General features: G+C 30.7%; 2 protein-coding genes across 3 annotated transcripts in view; one reads left to right on the top strand and one right to left on the bottom strand.

Annotated features, from left to right (window-relative positions):
- LOC115887256 overlaps nt 1-9,170 on the top strand; it is a gene marked incomplete in the record, with an annotated part of 54,290 nt that extends 45,120 nt beyond the window's left edge. Inside the window, 3 exon segments of the mRNA XM_030906637.1 lie at nt 4,499-4,623; nt 4,684-5,014; nt 8,983-9,170. Of these exon segments, the coding sequence (XP_030762497.1) occupies nt 4,499-4,623; nt 4,684-5,014; nt 8,983-9,090 (564 nt within the window).
- A 5,934-nt stretch (nt 9,171-15,104) lies between these two features.
- LOC115887249 (ethanolamine kinase) overlaps nt 15,105-20,344 on the bottom strand; it is a 52,337-nt gene continuing 47,097 nt past the window's right edge. For both annotated transcript variants that reach the window (XM_030906625.1, XM_030906624.1), the window contains 3 exons: nt 19,185-19,414; nt 18,703-18,931; nt 15,105-15,891 (listed from right to left, as the gene is read on the bottom strand). In XM_030906625.1, coding sequence (XP_030762485.1) covers nt 15,819-15,891; nt 18,703-18,931; nt 19,185-19,414 — 532 coding nt within the window. In that variant the 3' untranslated portion in view covers nt 15,105-15,818. The remainder of the gene's footprint in view (nt 15,892-18,702; nt 18,932-19,184; nt 19,415-20,344) is intronic.

The raw sequence follows: 20,344 nt of genomic DNA, 5'->3' as shown, positions 1-20,344 counted from the left end.
ATTTATTAACGCTGACTAAAACGGCAACGTTATTCAAGCGCAAAATTATTCCTTGTAAAATATAAAATAATAAATATAGACTTGTTTACTATATTTTATGTCTTATTAGATCATTAGAAGTGTAACTTTTCAAAACTAAAAATAAAATTATTAATACATACATTTTAAACACCAACAATATAGAGCACATAGCGCCTATTATTTTTATTTAACAAATACATTATAAATAGTCAAAATATTATTACTATTACGACTCCTAATTAACTGTTACTAAAAATACTATAATATCAACTATGTATGTACTTACTTATTTATGCTTAAACATTTTTTTTTTTATTTCGTTCATAAATGTATTATTTCTTAGATGTTTAAAATGTCTTTAATAAAAAAGTTTAGTATCTAACACAAAAATGATAATCTACCGTAAATACCAAATGCACAAATTAATAAAAACACAAACTATAAACACAAATCACCGAACTTTCCGGCAAATCAGGAATATCTGAATTAATAATTATTATTTAAAAATAACTTGACGGATCACCAACATTTTGACAACTAGACCATAGATGGTAGTATATATAGAGGCTGTTGTGTCATCTTCATATATAAATTAGAAACCTGTTCTTTAATGACTTTTGCGCCGTCTGGCGACGCGGAAGAAACTAAATTTGTAGTCCCATAAAATTAGTATTGAGTGTCTAGGGCCTTGGTGCCTATCCTGGCAGATCTTTCCATATCTCTCTGTCAATGGCAAATGTGCGGTTCTCGGTAATAGGCAATGAAGAACTAAAGAACCTTTAGGAATGAATGGCTAAAAAACTTCTAAAAAGTTTTCTAAACACGATTTCTGCACGATTTTCAACATCTTTCTTTTGGGAAATAAACCTAATTAAGATTCACCCTGTATAGTATACAAACCGATCATTCATAAAATTTAATTAGAATTAATTAATTATATGTTTTTTCTTTCATTTTCTCTTGTATTTATCTACTATTTTTCAGAAATAATTTATATACGTCAATTTGACTTATGTTCTTCAGTAGCGTATCTGAGGTTTGTGTTATTAAATCATTATTATAACTTATTTATTGTTATTAGAAATATATATTTTTATAACAATTATAACTACCAATATTTATTGACAATGCAAAATAAAACAATAAATTATTGAGTTTACTCTATATTATATTTTTACAAATTTTGAATAAAATTAGAATGGCACTGATAAACCGGAATTTAAATCGGCCATTTTAGGTTTCCATTGCGCTCGACCTAAGTTTTTTCAGATGCTCCTTTCTTAATCCTTTTATTCAAAGCTCCGGATCCCATATCTGATGTTATAATAATATCTAAACTTGGAAAAGTTTCTTGAGAAGTGAAAAGAATCATATATATAGTTCATATCAAATAAACTTTTAGTCAAGTCTTCATCACTTGAGTAAAAGTTGAGTCAAGTCTTAATCACTTGACCGGCACAGCGTTGCTACTTTTACATATTTTCTTTTAATCAAAATATTTAAGAAAACAAAAATAAAAATTAATTATAAATATATAAACAGTTATTATTTACATCAACAAAACTTACCTCCTTAACAACACTTAATGGACATAGAGAGCCATTATTACATCTAGTTTACATTTATTCTAATAAAGTTGCTATGAGTTTTTTACGGCTATTAAGCTATCTTGTACACTTCGCACTAAAAGAGGTTCTAAAAAGAACAATGTTTGACTGTATTATAAGGTCTGCTGGTACAAATTTTTATGTTTAAAATATCACAACACAATTTATTTAAATCACACACAAAACCCGTAATACAAAACTGAACTGTCAAAACGAATGACAATGTCTGGAAATAAATAAATAAATGTGGCAACTTGACATTTTTTACAGCAGAGCTACCAAATGAATCCCTAGCGGGAAATTTAAATTCGAGTTAGTCAGCCCGGGGCCGAATATGTTGCCATGGTTGGCAACAATGAATTTAAAAATTGCGCTCTCGATTACGTAACTAAAAGTTTAATTGGCATCAAATATAAAAAGATGTGTTTTAAATACCTATTATATTTTTTTTAATTATTGTTGTGAAATAAAGCAATTTTATTTACATATGTAATGCTATCCAAAAAAATCCTTTATGGGTATTTCGCCACTGCACTGCAAGAAAAATCTACAAAATAAAATAGTTATTTTTTGTAAACACTTCTGTGTTAAACCTAAACGGACGCTGTTTGTCAGAAGTTGTGTTTACAGTTATAAAAATTTGCCTAACAAAGAAAAAAATGCTTAACGTTTCGGAAAGTTTTCTCTTTCCGTCGTCGGAAGCAAAAAAATATAAAGAATCAAGAAAAGAACTATTTAAAATATTTAAATTGAACTATTCGAGAACACTTTACTATTTAAAACAGATACGTCTACAAATGGTCTACAAGAAATCGTTGACGCTCTGTTAAAATGACATTATATTAAGTTAAACTTCAAAATTAACAAGTACTACCTGGTAAGAATTACTTAATAAGGTAAAACCAAAAAGCCCAAACTTTCTGTATGATTATTTTTAAATTTTACTTATGTTATGTTTATTTATGTTATGTTCTTTAAAATCAAAGAAGCGATTGCCATACATTACTAACATCTACAGATGCATGAGCAATACATTTATTTTTATTAGATTGAATTAAAAAAGCCTCTTTTATTTTTCTTTTAGAGGCTATCGCTTCTTTCATTATAATTTTGGCGTTATTAAAATTTATTCTGTGCCCTGTGTTCCATGAATGCTGACAAATCTTAGATTTGTGAAAATCTCCCTTTCTTAAATAATCTTTATGTTCTTTAATTCTAACATTTAAGGGTCTAGATGTTTCACCAATGTAAAATTTATCGCATTCACAGGGTATTTGGTATATTACATTTTTTGTTTGTTGTTTTGTATTTATTGGTTTAGTATGTGATAAAATGGATCTAAGTCTGCATGATTTTAAAAATTACAAAATTATAAAAATTATCAATCCTATCTTATATTCCATAACGGGATACTATACTGTCTAGCAAGGGGATACTAAAGCCTCGAAACTAATTAATAAATAATGAAAATTTTATATGTTAAACGAGTTTGTTAATTAATAAGTCTGTCCAAAAAAAGGGATATCGACAGATATCGTCCAATATATAGCCACAAATGGATAAGAACATTTTACTTTTGAATCATAATGGCATCAACTCTCACAGTCATATATTTTCTCTTTGCCAGTCTTTAAGTTTTTAGTTACAAAATTTAGAGGAGCTACGAATCAATCCCGATTTGTGTCAAATAATAATGAACATACCAAATCTAGTTTTTTTTATCTGAAAAATAAAAAAGTTATAGAGGTGAGGCACTTTTAAAAACATCTGGTATAGTAGACGTAGACAAGAATAAGGCCCAGTATTTCACAAAAAATAAACCACGAAATTTTTGGTCAAATTGTATACCGGGTGCGTCTAAGTGGCTCACCCCTATAACTTTTTTATTTTTTCAGATAAAAGAACGAGATTTGGTATGTTAGAATATGAAATAAATTAGGATTAATTTCAATCAAGACAATTTATTCAATTATTTTCTGTCACTTCCGGTTTCACCGGAAATTACTACAACTTTTGATTTTTAAATGGCACCCTCGGTATTTTTTTACTTTATTTGATAGAAAATGACACTCCAAATAGAATGACATATCATATGCCAACTTTTGACATTTTCGCATATGGTTTATTTGAAATTGTAACATGCGCTTCGTAACGACAATTTGACTCGAAATACCAAGTATGTGATATCAAATTATTCATAAAAAATTGCTTTTTCAACCGACCAGGACAAGACACTAAAACATTAGACGATCAAATCTATTTTTCCAAGGCTCCTTGATTAAAAATTAGTGTTTTTAACACAGTCATGGCACTCTAGACTGAAATTTAAAATACAATTTGTTTTTGAGTGAATATGTCAAAAGTTGACATATTAATTGACATTGAATTTTTCAACCGACCAGGACAAGACACTAAAACATTAGACGATCAAATCTATTTTTCCAAGGCTCCTTGATTAAAAATTAGTGTTTTTAACACAGTCATGGCACTCTAGACTGAAATTTAAAATACAATTTGTTTTTGAGTGAATATGTCAAAAGTTGACATATTAATTGACATTGAATTGACATTGATATGTCATTCGATTCAGAGTGTCATTTTTAATCGAGTAAAGTAAAAAAATACCGAGGGTGCCATTTATAAATCAAAAGTTGTAGTCATTTCCGGTGAAACAGGATGTGACCGAAAACAATTGAATATGTCAATCACAATCCCAATTTATGTTATATACTAACGTACCGAATCTCGTTTTTTATCTGAAAAAATAAAAAAGTTATAGGGGGTGAGCCACTTTTGAGACCGCACCCGGTATAATAAACAATTTTATAACAAACTGTATTTTAACAAAAAAAGGTTTGCATTCCTTTCAGAAAATAGATGCATTTGCACAAATTGATGAACTATCTGAAATGGATGATTCAGTAGAAAGTATAGAAATTCCAAGGATAACTAATTATGATGGAGGCAGACCTATATCGAAAAGTATATTAAACAGGTTGCTGGATAGTTAAAATTTATTTTCTATTAAATTTTTTATATATATTTTTTTCTATAGATTAACTAGTGCAAATTTAAGACAATTTGTTTCACCTGATTATAAACAAGACGCAACGTTTAGCGTGCCATCTCAGAGCTTTGGATTTTTGAGAGCGACTTATCAGGCCAAGGTTCTGAATGTAGCTAAATTAAAAGAGAAACAACCGCCACCGACTATAAATTCCGTGCAACCGTTAAGAAAAGTTGAAGAAATTAAGAAACCTAAAGAAACGAGCAAGGAATCGGTTACCAGTAGCACGAAAAGTAGAAAAAAGAAAAAGAAATCAAAAATTGTTCTGGATAGACTTCGTTTACCTACCCTAAGCTTTATGTTAAAAGCTAACAATAAAGTAAGAATTAATATATTCTCAGTATTTTAATATACAGGGTGGTCCAAATCGTAATCGGGAAACTCTGGCAACATATTTTACAGATAAAAATAAGTACCTAAAAAGTTCGTATAAATTTAGGTCTTAAAATTCTTCGGAAACACAGGGTGTCGAAGTTTCATTTTTATTGAGGTCTTTTTTTGCAAATTATTTTTTGAACTAACTTAGATGATTGGATAAAATGTTTGTAGCAAAAGCATGTAGAAAACACTGCTTTTAAATAATACTCTAAGGACGCAAACATAGTGAGGCATCTCGATGCGATGCTTGCCAAGATGCTGCATAGCTGCATCGCGACTATCGTACAAACATAGTGCGGGGCATTTCATCTCGATGCGATGCGCGCCATTCACCTCGCCATCCTTCGATGTTGAATCAAACATGTACAAATTTATGCGTCAAAACATACTGAAGCCTCGCACCTCGCCACGCACCTAGATGTTCAGCGCGATGCTTCCTAAAAAACAAAATTTTTGTTTTTTGCGAGAAGCGTACGCGGATGCCTGAAACTTTACATTTGATTGGTCGGTTTAGGATCACAATTCATTGACCATATATCGTAGAGTAGGGTAGAATAAAATGTTCACAATACTAATATTTAATTTATCACCAACAATGTAATAACCTTGATTCTACAGGGTCCGGCAATAGTGCGTCGGGCATCTGTAGTTCTAATAATAAAAAATTTATGAATTTTGTAGTCCAGACATAAAGTACGTATTAGGATGTATTTGAGGAAGCGGTGGATCGCGAATATTTTATTTAAATGCAACACCTATATACGCGGTGGCGCAACTCATTCGCGTCGGTTGATTATACGAAAACGGAAATATGTAGAAACAAAATATTTTATGGGCATATGTGGGAAGACCATGTGCATAATTTAAAATTATTTTGAAATGTACAGGGTATGTCAGAACTAAGATTTACACCAAAATTATATTTTTTCTTATGGAACACCCGATATTTTATTTCTTATTTGGATCCTTGGACACAAAATAAGGCATGTATTATAAGGGTTATTATATATTAATATGTTTACAAGCTTTAGTTTTTGAGATATTTAAAGATATTTAAATATGCATGCTACAATGGAATAGATTATCAACACCCTGTACATTACTTTTTAGAATTAATTCTTGTGCTGAGTTTAAAGCTAGAGAAATAAACTTTACTGAAAAATTGTATTGCTGCCTTAAATTTATACAGGGGTACCAAAAATTCATGATCTATTTTAAATATTTATTTTACATAAAAACTTTGTTATTTCAAATACGACAACCTATTTTTTTAAATAAATCGAAACAGATTCAAATGCTCCTTCAAACTACATATATTAGGGTGTCCTATACCTATCTAGCTCAGATTTTGAATAAAGAGCAATTTTTCAATAAAATGGCAACAAAGAGGGCTGATGTCGTCATGGCAGGTTTCTAGTGACAGTAGCTATTTTCAAAATAGAAATTACTTTATGGACTATTTATTTATAGCAAGTACTTTAATCACTAGTTGTTTAAAAAAAGTATACCATTAATATTGCAAATTATATTTTATCCTCTCATAGTAAATGTCTTTTTAATTTTTTGATTATGTAACGAGCACTTTGTTTACTCACTTGTTTCGTCGAACTGCTTGAAACCATTTTTGCTTTTGATCAAATCGGTATGAGAAACTATGAAGCTATAAAATTTTGTTTCAGGAGAGTTGAATATCCGGGAAAGTTGAGTTATTGAATGGAATTGCACCCAACAACGCCCTAATTGCGCTCTCCTTTATGCGTTAACATTTTTTCGGCAATTTTATTAACATTTGACATTGTCTTGACACAGCACGACGCCGACACCTAGTTCGAATTCTTTTTCATTTATTTTTTACTACCCGAAACAGCGTTACATCACACAAACCTTGTACCTGAGTGTTTTATCTCTTTTTGTCTCAATAACTGCACTAGCAAAAAACTAAAATACTTATATATTATAACAAAACCACGATTTCAATATTATTCTATGCGATCAACATGACGGCGACGTGAAATAGATAGGGATAATTTCTGATTTTTGCCATTGATTTGCTGCGGTAGGAATTTGTTGAAATCAACTGAAATGCACCAAGCCTATACTAATTAATAACTACTATTACATAAACTGGTGCTTAATAAAACGGCGATGGTAAATGTTTCAGTATGCCTACGCGCACCTATTCGGCGTTTTAAAACAGTGCGCATAGGATGCATCGCGGCTACCATCCTAGCGAGCAGCGCGGCCAGCATTTTGGCGAGCATCGCATCGAGATGCCTCACTATGTTTGTGCCCTAATAATAATGCGTCTAAAATAATACTAGGTATTACGTCGTAACTTTTATTTCTATTACAAGACCTCCAAAATAGTAAAATATGTTTGATTTTATACGAAAATAGGGAACAAAGAGTGGTGGTAATTCTCACAATTTATATTAGATAATATTCAGACTGTACTCGTTGAAATTTAAACACGACACGTGTTTTTTTGACACGATTTGCTGTTGCTATACAGGGTGGTCCGAATTGTATTCCAGAAACTTCGGCAGCATATTCTGCAGATAAAAATAAGTAAAAAAGTTCGCATAAATGTATATCTTAAAATGCTTAGTTTCGGAGATACAGGGTGTAGAAGTTTCATTTTTATTTCAATTTTTTCTAAATAATTTCTGAAGTAACGTCAATAGCTGGATGAAAATTGGTGTCTGGAGGTCTTGTGATACGAGAAATTTGATTTTGATGTCAAAATGACTCCTATTTGTAGGGGGCGCCACCTACATGCCTTTTGACTGTTTTGAAGAGTAATAACTTTTCGACGGTACCTGTATAAAACTACTAACTAAAAAAATATACTAATATGTCTCTTGGTAAACTAAATGTCTCTTGGTAAAAATATCTACGAGCAACCGTTCTCAAGATATTTAAAATAGAAATAGTTAATACATGTCATTATTGACAAAAAATAAGCACACGTTGAATAGAGTTATTTGACTGAAATATTAAATGTTTATTTTTTTAAATTAATCATATTTTTTTCTGCAAAAAAATGATGATTAAACAGTTTCTGTTGGACTTTTGGCACAAAAAGATTTCAAATTTAAGATTAATAATCTAATAACTATAATAATCTAATAACTATTTAGTCAACATGTTTAATTTGTCAATGATGACAGGTATTCATAATTTCAATTTCAAATATCTCGAAAACTCGTAGCGATTTTTACCAAGAGATATTTTTTACGTAAAAAACGTGGTGAATGTATATTTTTTACTCAGTAGTGTTATTATATATTTTATTACTCTTTAAACCAGTTAAAGCATATGTAGATGGCGCCCTCTGCAAGTAGGAGTCATATTGACATGAAAATCAAATTTTTCATGTCTAAAAACTGCCAGACACCAATTTTCATCCAAATATTGACGTTACTTCTTAAATTATTTGGAAAAAATCGAAAAAAAATGAAATTTTTACACCCTGTATCTCCGAAACTAAGCATTTTAGGACATACATTTATACGAACTTTTTTACTTATTTTAGTCTGCAGAATATGCTGCCGAAGTTTCCGGAATACAATTCGGACCACCCTGTATGGGCACTATTGTAAACTGAGTTGGGGAAGAATAATAACGCTAATACAACCATTGTGTATCATATTATGTTTACACAAATCTAAGTACAATGTTGTAGTTTTTTTTCTTTTTATATATTTTTTCAGTGTAGAAATTAAACAGAAAATAGTGACGGTGATATAAAAATTTTTCACAACGAAATTTTTTTTTGAACGACGCAAATAAATGTTATCAATGAGGAAGGATTGTTGAAATTATTTATTTTTATTACACTTCAGTGTTTATTTATTAATACATTTTAAATATTAACTGATTATTAGTAATGTTTACCCTTATTATTAGGAGGAGAATCAATCAGAAGCAGACAGTGATTCCGTTTTAAAGCATACCTTAAGTCCATGTGAACGTTTTAACAGAAGAAACCCGTCACAACAGAATAATCAAAAATAATATTATTGTTAATTACCTATTGATTTCTTAGATTTGTAGTAGACATTTGTTTTTGCATTCAATAAAATTAGGACCATTTATTTTCGAGGACTTATTATTTATTAGCTATTGAAAAATACAAATTGGTTTAAAAAATAAAATTTATTTTATTTTTAAGTGGTTAGTGGTTAGTCAGAAAGTGTAGAGCTGCCAACCGTTGGAAAATACTTTTAGCGAAAGAACTGCTAATGGATCCACCGTTTTTATGTAAAGAACATTCAGAAGATGATATACAGAAATATACAGGGTGGTCCGAAATGTACATACACACATACATACATACATACAGCCGTTACTCGCTGACGAGTATTCGACACACATAAAGAAGATGGTCACGCAAGGCGTTTTCTTTCATGAGCTTTTCTATGACTGAAAAGCCCGATACGTGATGTTATCTGTCTACCGCACTCCGGACATTCAAAAATCTTATTGCTTTGTTGCCTCTTTACTTTTTGGTTGCCGCTGTTAACTGTTTGGTTGCCGTTTACTGTTTGGTTGCCGAGTTTACAACCCTTCTCCATCGAGTTCTATTGTGAGCTGTTTTTTCCCACTCATTCTGCATGTTAATTCCCTTTAAATTTTCGTGGAAAATGTCCTTGTACCTTTTCAGTTGTCCACCCGGCCTCCTCTTACCGTCTACAAGCTCACCGTAAAGCAGAGATTTTGGCATGCGGTTTTCTTGCATTCTGCATACGTGACCAGCCCATCTTAAGCGGGATTTTGTGACCATGACTTCAATACTCTCGCAGTTAGCTTTTTCAAGGACCGATACGTTTGAGACATGATGGAACCACCGGACTCAAGAGTTATCTAAGGTGTCTCTGTTGCAACTTGTTTAATGCGTTCATATACCGGCGGTACGGCACCCAGGTTTCGCTCCCATCCCAGACAGCACATAATATATTAAAGACGTCTTTTTATATCTTAATTAGATCTTAACGCCTAAAGACTAAAATAAGACAACTTTTCGACATCATTTTAAAGATATTCATAAAATGACGAAATAAAACATCTTTAGGACGTCTCTAAAATGACATTAGACATTAAAATGACTAAATCAAATGGTGATACTGAAAAATTATTTGAAAAAGCGGAAAGGGTAGTTTTTGCTAGGATAGGGGTTGTTTTGTGAATAACTTTTTTGAGGTTATTTTTTTTGCAACGTGGGTTCATTTTTTGAAAACTACATACTTTTTCCTACAAAAAAGGTACTCTTGTTGCACATCGCCCAGAGTGATGGTTTTCGAGAAAATTGAAGGCAAAGAGTTTGATCTGATGGGTTGCGTTAACTCAACATAAACTTATGAAAGTTATGGCGGTTCAAAAGTAACCAAGTAGTTATTAAATAATTAATTGGAAAATCAAAATTTCATGATTTTTAGAACATCTTATTGCTGTAAAAACGAAAAACCAATTACCCAAATTCCTTATCAAAATAATGCATTCCTTAATTCATTCATAGTAAATGTTTAAAGTGACCACCATTCATTTCAATGCAGACATCTGCTCTTCTTCTCCAAGATCTGCGTACCCTGTGGAATATCCTTGGTGTTTGTCCGAATTTGATTGGAACAGTCAATAATGGGTCGCCGTAGTTGCTCTTCAGTATTAATCGGCAGTAAGTAAACCGAAGCTTTCAAAGTGGCCTCAGAAGTAGAAATCTAGTTGGATTATGTCGTTTTTTAAAGCAATAAGATATTTTAAAAATCATAAAATTTTGATTGTTCAATTAATTATTTGATAACTAATTGGTTACTGTTGAACCGCCATAATTTTCATAAGTTTATGTTGATACCAACCCATCAGAGCAAACTCTTTGCCTTCAATTTTCTCGAAAGCCATCGCTCTCAGCGATGTGCAACAAGATTACCTTTTTTGTAGGAAAAAGTATGTATTTTTCAAAAAATGAACCCACGTTGTAAAAAAGTAACCTCTAAGAAGTTATTCACGAAACAACCCCCTACCCTTGCAAAAACTACCCTTTCCGCTTTTCCAAATAATTTTTCAGTATCACCATTTGATTTAGGGTCAAAATTTATGGCAAAGCATTTTTTTTCGAAATTTTAACTCGTTTTTTAAGCCCACAATTTCAAAACAACCGTTTTTTAGATTCACCCTTTCAGTGCCCTTAACTCCCTTAATATGCATTTTCCGCCCTATACTTATAGAAACTTTCTTTACTATTTTTAGGAGTACTATCACCCCCTGATTTTTTTTACACCATTTCAATGACACCCTGTATGCGCAAATATGACTATTGACAGGCATGGTACAAAGAATACAAGGTATGATATTGCGCAGGTTGGTCGCTACGTCACAGGTGATAACAGGCGCTATTGGTCAGCACGCTCCGCGCCCCAGTTCAAATCGTCAAGATATTGTTATAAACCTGTTTTTTTGTTTATATACCGTCATTGAATTATCGCTAAGCAAGTTACTGTGGAGCAGTGCGTAAGGAGTCGGGCTAGGAAGCGAGAGACCGGAGTTCGAATCTCGGCCGGGACATAACTTTTTATTTATTTTTTTAAATACTGTTGTATTCTATAGTTTATTTTTGTAGTATAAAAAAAAAGAACTATTTATTCTGTTATTTTTTAATCTCCGTTATTAATATAAATTGATTGTTAGTACAATACCTCATTTAATATAAAATAATATTCTACTTTTTGAAATGTATCGGGCCCTAATTGTACCTAAAAGTAATATATTTTTAGTGATATACCATATTGTAAACTATTTAATATTTCAGTCACTTACAAAATTAATTTGCATTGAATAATTGCCTACCATTAAAGGAAATTTGAGCTATATAATCCTTGATGGGCATATTCTGGGTATGCAAATACTTCCTTTAAATTTTGGGTGTCGTTCAACCGATTTATTCTCAAAACCAGAAACTTCTACATATAAAAAGAAGCAGAGGTCACTAATTATAATAAACTTCACCCTTGGTATTACTTCCACTAATTATAATAAACTTCACCCTTAGAATTACTTCTATCACAATTACAATACGTTCATCTGCATTGGCATTTTCTACTTTTCGATGGGAAACAATAAACTTCCCAATATTTTTTAAATGATGTAACAATTCCTCTTGTGGTTACTTTTCCATAGATATCCTCAACTCTGTCCTCATGTGAATTCAGAGGCAATGAAAATGAAAATTATTTACCATAAACATCGCAAACTAAAAACCTAATAAACAATTTTATACCGAATATAGAAATAAATTCAGTATTCTTACCTATCGTCCAAATCCATGTTAATAGATAATTATTATTTTTAAATATATTTTTGGAACTGCTGGTTTTAGTAATTATTAAATTAAACGAACTAATCTCCTGTCAACTTTCTTTATTTTTTATTTATTCATTATTTTCCTGGTGACGTCACAGGTGGTATGCGCGAACTGAACGAAATTGGAGCCGCTATCGATCATACCTTGTATTCTTTGTACCATGATTGACAGGCGTGACAGTTATCTTCTGTGGTTGGGGTTGATGTTGATGTGAGGTTATGTGATCGAAAATCTCTGGAAAACCTCGCGGAAAATGTTTGTTCTTGTCGTTGTTGTAAGTTGTAAAAAAGCGCGCAAAACCGTTTGGCAAAGGGACGTGATATAAAGTTTCATCAGAGAATTTACCAAAATTTCATCATTAAAACTGATCAAAGAAGTTAAAGCTGATATTGTAGGTAAGCCAGGTAAGATTTAACATTTAGGTTGTTAGATATATTTGAACAATAATTTTATTTCTATGATTCATATTTTAGATGCGCATGATAACACATCTGAAGATGTCCCTCCAGTGGTTGTCCAAGAAGAAAATACCAATACATAACGTTTCGGTCAGATATATCACTATTATAAAATGTTAACTGTTCACTTCATATTGGTCAGTGTAACATCTGAGAGAAACATGCTTAATTTAAAAATTAAAGACAATGCCAGTTCAAGGAGATGTTATATTTTATAATTCACCATTGTCTCCCATTTTCATTCATATTAAAAGACATCTTAAGTACATTGTTAAAATATATCTTAAAGATGTTGGGTTTTTTAACATCAGACGTTGGTAAGGTGCCTTTAATACGTCTAAAGGCGAAAATAGACGTCTTTGAGATGTCAGTAATGTTGAAACAAGTTGTCTTATAGATGTCTTTAAAATGTCACTGTGCTGTCTGGGATATAACATGGTGGGGATTATAATTGCTCGGTACACTGCAAGTTTTGTTTTTGTACTCAAGTCGTGATTGTAGAAAACCCTGTCTTTTAATTTTTAAATTTCCAGAATGCTCTTGAGGCGCTACTAATCCTATGCTGAATTTCAGAGTCAATATTGGCCCTTTCCGAAATCAAACTGCCAAGGTAATTGAATTCCGCCACATATTCCAATAGTACTTCTTCGATTTTTATATATAATTTTAGTTTTGTCGATGTTTAGCTTCAGGCCCAAAGCCTCGTATGCCCAGGTATATGTGTTCAACACTTCTTGTAATTGTTGTACCGTGTTTGCAACTAGAGCACAGTCGTCAGCGTATTGAAGTTCTGTGATAAATTTTGTACGTGTTTTTGCCCTGAGTCTTTTTATGTTGAACAGACCGCCGTCACATCTGTATCTAATCCCCAATCCTCTCTCCTGCAGTTTGCTGTCTACTATAATATAATGGAGAGCGCTGCCATGAATATGTTGAATAGGAGAGGCGCTAAGACACATCCCTGCCTAACTCCTGTATTTGTTAGGAATGGGTCGCTCAGTGATCCATGATGTGACACTCTTGATTTGTTGTTATGGAGGCTTTTACACACTGTAAGAAATTTGTTGGGTATTCAGAACTTTTTTTGTCCGAAATGGTATTTGAATATGCTGCCGAACTTCGGCAGCATATTCTGTTGGTAAAAATAACTAAAAAAGTTCGTATAAATTTATGTCCTAAATAGCTTCGTTTCGGAGATACAGGGTGTAGAAATTTCATTTTTATTTGTGTCTTTTTCAAATAATTTCTAAACTAACATCGATATTTGGATGAAAATTGGTGTCTGTGTTTTTTGACTTGAGAAATTTGATTTCGATGTCAATATCACTCCTAATTATAGGGGACTGATGAGTAATAACTTTTTGTTCGCTCCTGTATAAAACTACTGAGTAAAAAAAATATACATTACCGTATTTTTTTATTTAAAAAATATCTCTTGGTTAAAATCGTTACGATACGAGTAACCGTTATCCAGATATTTGGAATAGAAATAGTCAGTACATGTCATTACTGACAAAAATAAACATGTTAAATGATATATAGTTATTTGACTGAAATGATAAATTTTGAATTTTTTATTTTTTTAAGCTAATCATGAATTTTTCTAAAATAAAATACGATATAACAGCTTCTGTTGAATTTTTAACACAAAACCATTTCTAATTTATTATTTCAGATAATAGTTATCCATTCAACATGTATTCCGAAGTCAACATGTATTTCGATTCCAAATATATTAAGAACCATTACTCGTAGCGTAATAAACGTATGGACGAAAAGTTCTTACTCTTCAAAACAAAGGTGGCGCCTCCTACAAATAGGACACTGACACCAATTTTTTTGTCAAAATATGACCGCAAAAAAAAATTCCGTTCTAATATAACTATTCTATAAACTATATTTATTTTAAGGTCATTCTATTATAATAAGAGGCACACTCTAGAAATTTGTTACAAAATTAATTTTTCTAAAAGTATTTTTGAGTTATTGCTTTGTAAAAAAATAAACGAAACATTACGAAAATATCTTTATTTTTAAAACGGTACCTATATAATAAAAATTTACAAATAATGTCAAAGTATATCTAAGCTTATAATAAAAATAAAAACAGTTAAAATTTGTTCTTTATCATTGTAGAGAATTTTTCAAAACGACACTTTTTCACTGGCAAGTTCACAATTTCATAGCATATGATTCCCTACTTTTAATTTATTTTCTTTTGTTTAATACTTATATAAAACATCGTTCAATATAGATGACATTGTATATGGTCTTGGCAGCATTACTTGATAAATGTTAGTTTATGTTAATATACAGTTTTTATCAAAGAAATACATTAAAAATAAAAATTCTCAGTTGATTCTAATTTATTTGTCCTTATGAACTATACTATATCTGATCCCATTATATTTTCATTTTAAAAGAAATACCTCAACTACAAAATTAAGAACAAACAACAGGTGGTTTTTTATATGTGTATAACTAAGTTTATACCTTTAATAAACTTCTATAGGTCAAATGCAAGGAAAAACATTTTTTAGGTATTTTTATATATCCTGTGACTATTCTTTAAGAAAGTTCCGCATATTATGATAGAAACAATACATACACCTCATATAAAATTAGATCAGATCAACGTATACAATTTAAAAGTTTTATATTAAAATTAAACAAGGAAATATGGTATATTAGTATATTATCGCTTTCTACACTACTATATCACTAAGAGCAAGTTAATTTACTCTTCTTTGCCAATTGTTACTACAAGAAAGGAATGTATGAAATTGGAAAATAAAATATTTCTATTTATTTTTTTTGTACAAAATTAAGAGAAATAAAAACGTTAAAATGAGCTGCTCTGGTTAAAAATTACAATTTGTTCTTATATTAAATTAATATCAATTGCAAAACAGATTATTTTACTATCACGATCATAACGAGCTTTTGAGTGACAGGAACTCTTCTTTTCTTGTGAAGTATTCTGTAAATCTAATCTTTGCAAATCTGAAAGAAGATTATAATTTAATGATTACCAAATTAACAATAGATTAATAAAAAAAAACATGATTATTTGGGATTCTCTATTCTAAAATTTTAATTCAGGAAAGATTTCTTAAAAATGTCTTATTAATGAACACACTTTTTCTACAAATTATGAATTTTTAATTAAGATTCAAAATGTGGAGTGAATTAACGAAAGTCGTAGAAAGTAATGTCTAGAAAATTACTTTAACTACACTCAGAAGCCAAAAAAAACGCAACAAAACATTTTTCCATTAAGTTTAAAGTGTTTTATTTTTTTTACTTTTAGCCCTATTTTTATGATTTTTTAGCAAACTAATATATAAATCTATCAACTTTAATTTATAACCTAAGTTTTTTTATAAACTTAAGTATTTGACTTATTATACAGGATTATTTGAAGGTTGTTTTTTTTCTTAACTTTAAACAGCCTGTGCAATAATTTCATGAGTGACTTTTCCTAAAACATTATTTTTCTGTCAGAACCATGTCTCCTGAGCATTCTATTTTTTGACTCATGTCAACACTTGTTTTGGTTAATTTTTAAGAGCGAAATGAACTGGCCACCAACAATTTGCAATTTTTTCAACTATCATTTCTTTATGATGTTTTTTTTTAATAATTTTTATGTTTTAATCACGAGGTGGCTTTGGTAGCTATTGTCATATAATATCATATGGACACTGATTAGGTCTCTATATTAAATTTAAAAAAAAAATGTTACGTGAAAATGTAACCATACAGGCTTGGTTTTAATGCAGACGTCGATTTATAATGTTAATGAGGTTGCAAATATATTGTTGCGAAATTGAACGAGAAGATAGAAAAATTGGAAAAAAAGAAACTAACGAAAAATAAATATGCCAAGGCACTCAAACGACTTACCTCTTTTTGCCCACACTCTTCCGATGCAAGTAACGTTTTTGAGAAAATAGCACAAGTAAATAAAAAAGATCCGTGTTGGATTTCTGCACTAGTGTTCGACTCTACACACCGGCCGAATGTATTCTTCTTCTGGTTGTACGCGTACTTGGATCGCGCGCACTGGGCAATGGTATTTTGAAACGAAGTTGAATTTAATTTAACGATTTATTCGATCATTCTCAACCAAACAATTAACAATCAAATATTGTAAAGAGAAATAAACAAAAAATAAACTATTTATTTTTGCACATCATTTATATTGTACTAATACTAATACTAATAAGTATTGTAATCCCAAACCCAATTAAAGAAAACTAAAAAAAAACAATGAGATGCGTGAACATATATTGTGTTATATTTTCTCATTCTTCTTCAAGGACCTAGCAAATATTCATAATTTCGTCCATCTTCAACACAATTCTCCCACAATCTTCGACACTAAGAACCATATTCAATCGTACACAACAATAATCACCAAAGCCACCCCGTCATTCTGAAGAATAACATCAAAAAGTAATGTTAATTGAAAAAATTGCAAAATGTGTGGTGACATGGTTCTGACCGAAAAATAATGTTTTAGGAAAATTTTAGGAAATAATGTTTCAGGAAGATAGGATAAAAAACAACTCTTCCATTAACGCTGTATAATAAGTTAAATACTAAAGTTTAAAATAAATTAAGTTTACAAATTAAATTTGATATATTCATATACCGGGTGCGTCTCAAAAGTGGCTCACCACTATAACTTTTTTATTTTTTCACATAAAACAACGAGATTTGGTTTGTTAGTATATGACATAAATTAGGATTGAATAACATAATTTAATTTTATTGTTTTCGGTCACTTCCGGTTTCACAGGAAATGACTACAACTTTTAATTTTTAAATGGTATCCTCGGTATTTTTTTACTTCATTCGATAGAAAATGACAGTCTGAATAGAATGACATATCATATGTCAAGTTTTGACATTTTCACATATGGTTTATTTGAAATTGTAACATGCGGTTCATAACGATAATTTGACTCAAAATGCCAAGTGTGTGGTATCAAATTATTCGTAAAAAAATACTTTTTCCAAAAATGCTACTGAGCCACCCTCGTTCCATTTGAAAAAATTGAGATATCAATAAAAATACGATTTGGGCATCTTTTAGCCGGCCAGGACAAGACACTAAAAACATTATTAGACGATCAAATCTATTTTTCCAAGGCTCCTTGATTAAAAATTAGTGTTTTTAACACAGCCATGGCACTCTAGATTGAAATTTAAAATACAATTTGTTTTTGAGCGAATATGTCAAAAGTTGACAAATGATATGTCATTCGATTCAGAGTGTCATTTTCTATCAAAAAAAGTAAAAAAATACCGAGGATGCCATTTAATAATCAAAACTTGTAGTCATTTCCGGTAAAACCTGAAGTAACTGTAAACAATTATTGATTATACCAATCAATCGTAATTTCTGTCATATACTAACATACCAAATCTCGTTGTTTTATCTGAAAAAATATAAAAGTTATAGGGGGTGAGCCACTTTTGAGACGCACACGGTAGAGTTTGCTAAAAATCAAAGAGATAGGGCTAAAAATAAAAAATATAACATTTTAAACTTGACCGAAAATTTTTGCCGTTGTGTTTTTTGCATCTGAATGTATTTTCTTTTTAATTTTTTTGTGAGTAAAGACAAAAGTAATAATGTGTCCCTTTTTACCCTACTTTTAATACTTAATCTAAATATTTTTTTTTAGAAATTGAAGTCTACTTGAAATACCATGTAGAAATATGATCTGTCATTTTTGAAATAAACCAATAACATTGCTTCAAAATGACAACAAAAAAATTAAAAAAAATATTATTTAAATTTACTTCATATAGTCGTAGTCGATACTGGAATGTTCCGCTTGGATAAGACCCCATACGCCCCATAACATATGCGATACAAGAACGAATTTGGTTACTTTTACATAGAGCTCTTCAATTTCATTTTCGTTGGGCTCGATACCGAAAAACTCTTGAAGATAAACTTCGATCCACTCCTTTTGAAATTCCTTTGACGGGAAATTATTTTTATAGTCCGTATTGTCTAGATCTATTCCTAAAAATTAATAATACGTTTAGTTCCTGAGTGCTCTCATGATTTGCCAAAAATTAAAACGCCAATCCAAAGAATATTTGAATACTATTAAATTATAATATTCTTTGGTGAAACGTTAAATTTGATATGGCACAGTAGGTCATTTTGAAAAAAAAGTTTAAGGCTAGAGGAAAATTTATTTATTATTTTTTTTACATTTATAATTTAGATTGGATAAATATTGTTCAATAGAGAGTGCATTAATTTTGCTTACCTGCAAATTCTGCAAAATGGTTTGCAATATCAAACGGTTGATAGTTGAAAGCTGCGTATTCGTAATCTATAAACGTGACGTCATTCTCACTTTCCGTATAAATGACATTTCCTAACAGTAGATCGTTATGACAGAACACTATTGGTGTTTCGGTCTTCTCCAGTGATTTCTGTAGACAAATTAATTCTTCGTTCAAGTCGGATTGTGAGGGAAGCCCAAGCTCTAAAAATCTAAAGCAAACAGAAATTATTTTATCGCATCGTTTACAAAAACAGTTAAAACAATAATTATAGTATATCCAGTGAATGAATATAAATATGACAGTGACGGTTGTTGGGGGGTCTCTCATTTTAATTGATTGAAAATATTATTGTTCATTGCTCATATACAGGGTGTCCCTTTTTCGTGTATTTTATAGGGTTTCTCGTTTATGAGTAGAGATACAAAGATCACAATACATCAATATGCTGTTTTTTTTATGAAACTAAAGATGCTACACGCAGATCTGTCCTAGCCCCCTTGGTTTCTGAAATACAGGGCGAATTTAAAAATGTTGGAGATTTTGGAGTTGTTATTCTTGAAATACTGACCCAATCTTATTTTTTAAATAGAATACCCTGTATATATTTTTTTAAGCAAATAGTGGTATCGACATCGACTGACTAGTGAGAAAGAAAATCTAGGAACTAGTCGGTTTGCAGTCGGAAGGGTTGGATTGAATTAATACACTTTGTTAATAGTCAAGCTTTCGGAATTTATTTATTCCATCCTCAGGGCACCTAAAATGGAAATACATGTTACAGAAAAAAATATAAAAGTCAAGTAGCATGAACTTACTTAACGTGGTAAAAAACCTTCTCTAAAAACTTCATTAAAAAATTGACTTAACGAATACGTTGAAGATTCCACAGTAAAATCATCACTGGCCAGCCAACCACATTATGGGTAACCAAGGGGCGAAAAAACGCCTATTTATTTTTTTTTAATTTTAAAAACATTAGAAATACATATTTTTGTTTTACAATGTTATGCTCATAATATAGTGCTTGAAATAAAAATAGTGTACTATATGCAGAATTTTGTGCTGAATCAATTATATACAGAAAAATGGAGGGTGTAAAAAAGAATGTAACAAAAACATTTTTAGGATATGCACCATT

The sequence above is a fragment of the Sitophilus oryzae genome, unplaced genomic scaffold, assembly GCF_002938485.1.
Source record: "Sitophilus oryzae breed Bouriz unplaced genomic scaffold, Soryzae_2.0 scaffold_557_pilon_pilon, whole genome shotgun sequence".
Classification (NCBI taxonomy): Eukaryota; Metazoa; Arthropoda; class Insecta; order Coleoptera; family Curculionidae; genus Sitophilus; species Sitophilus oryzae.
This window is presented reverse-complemented; position numbering and strand designations above follow the sequence as displayed.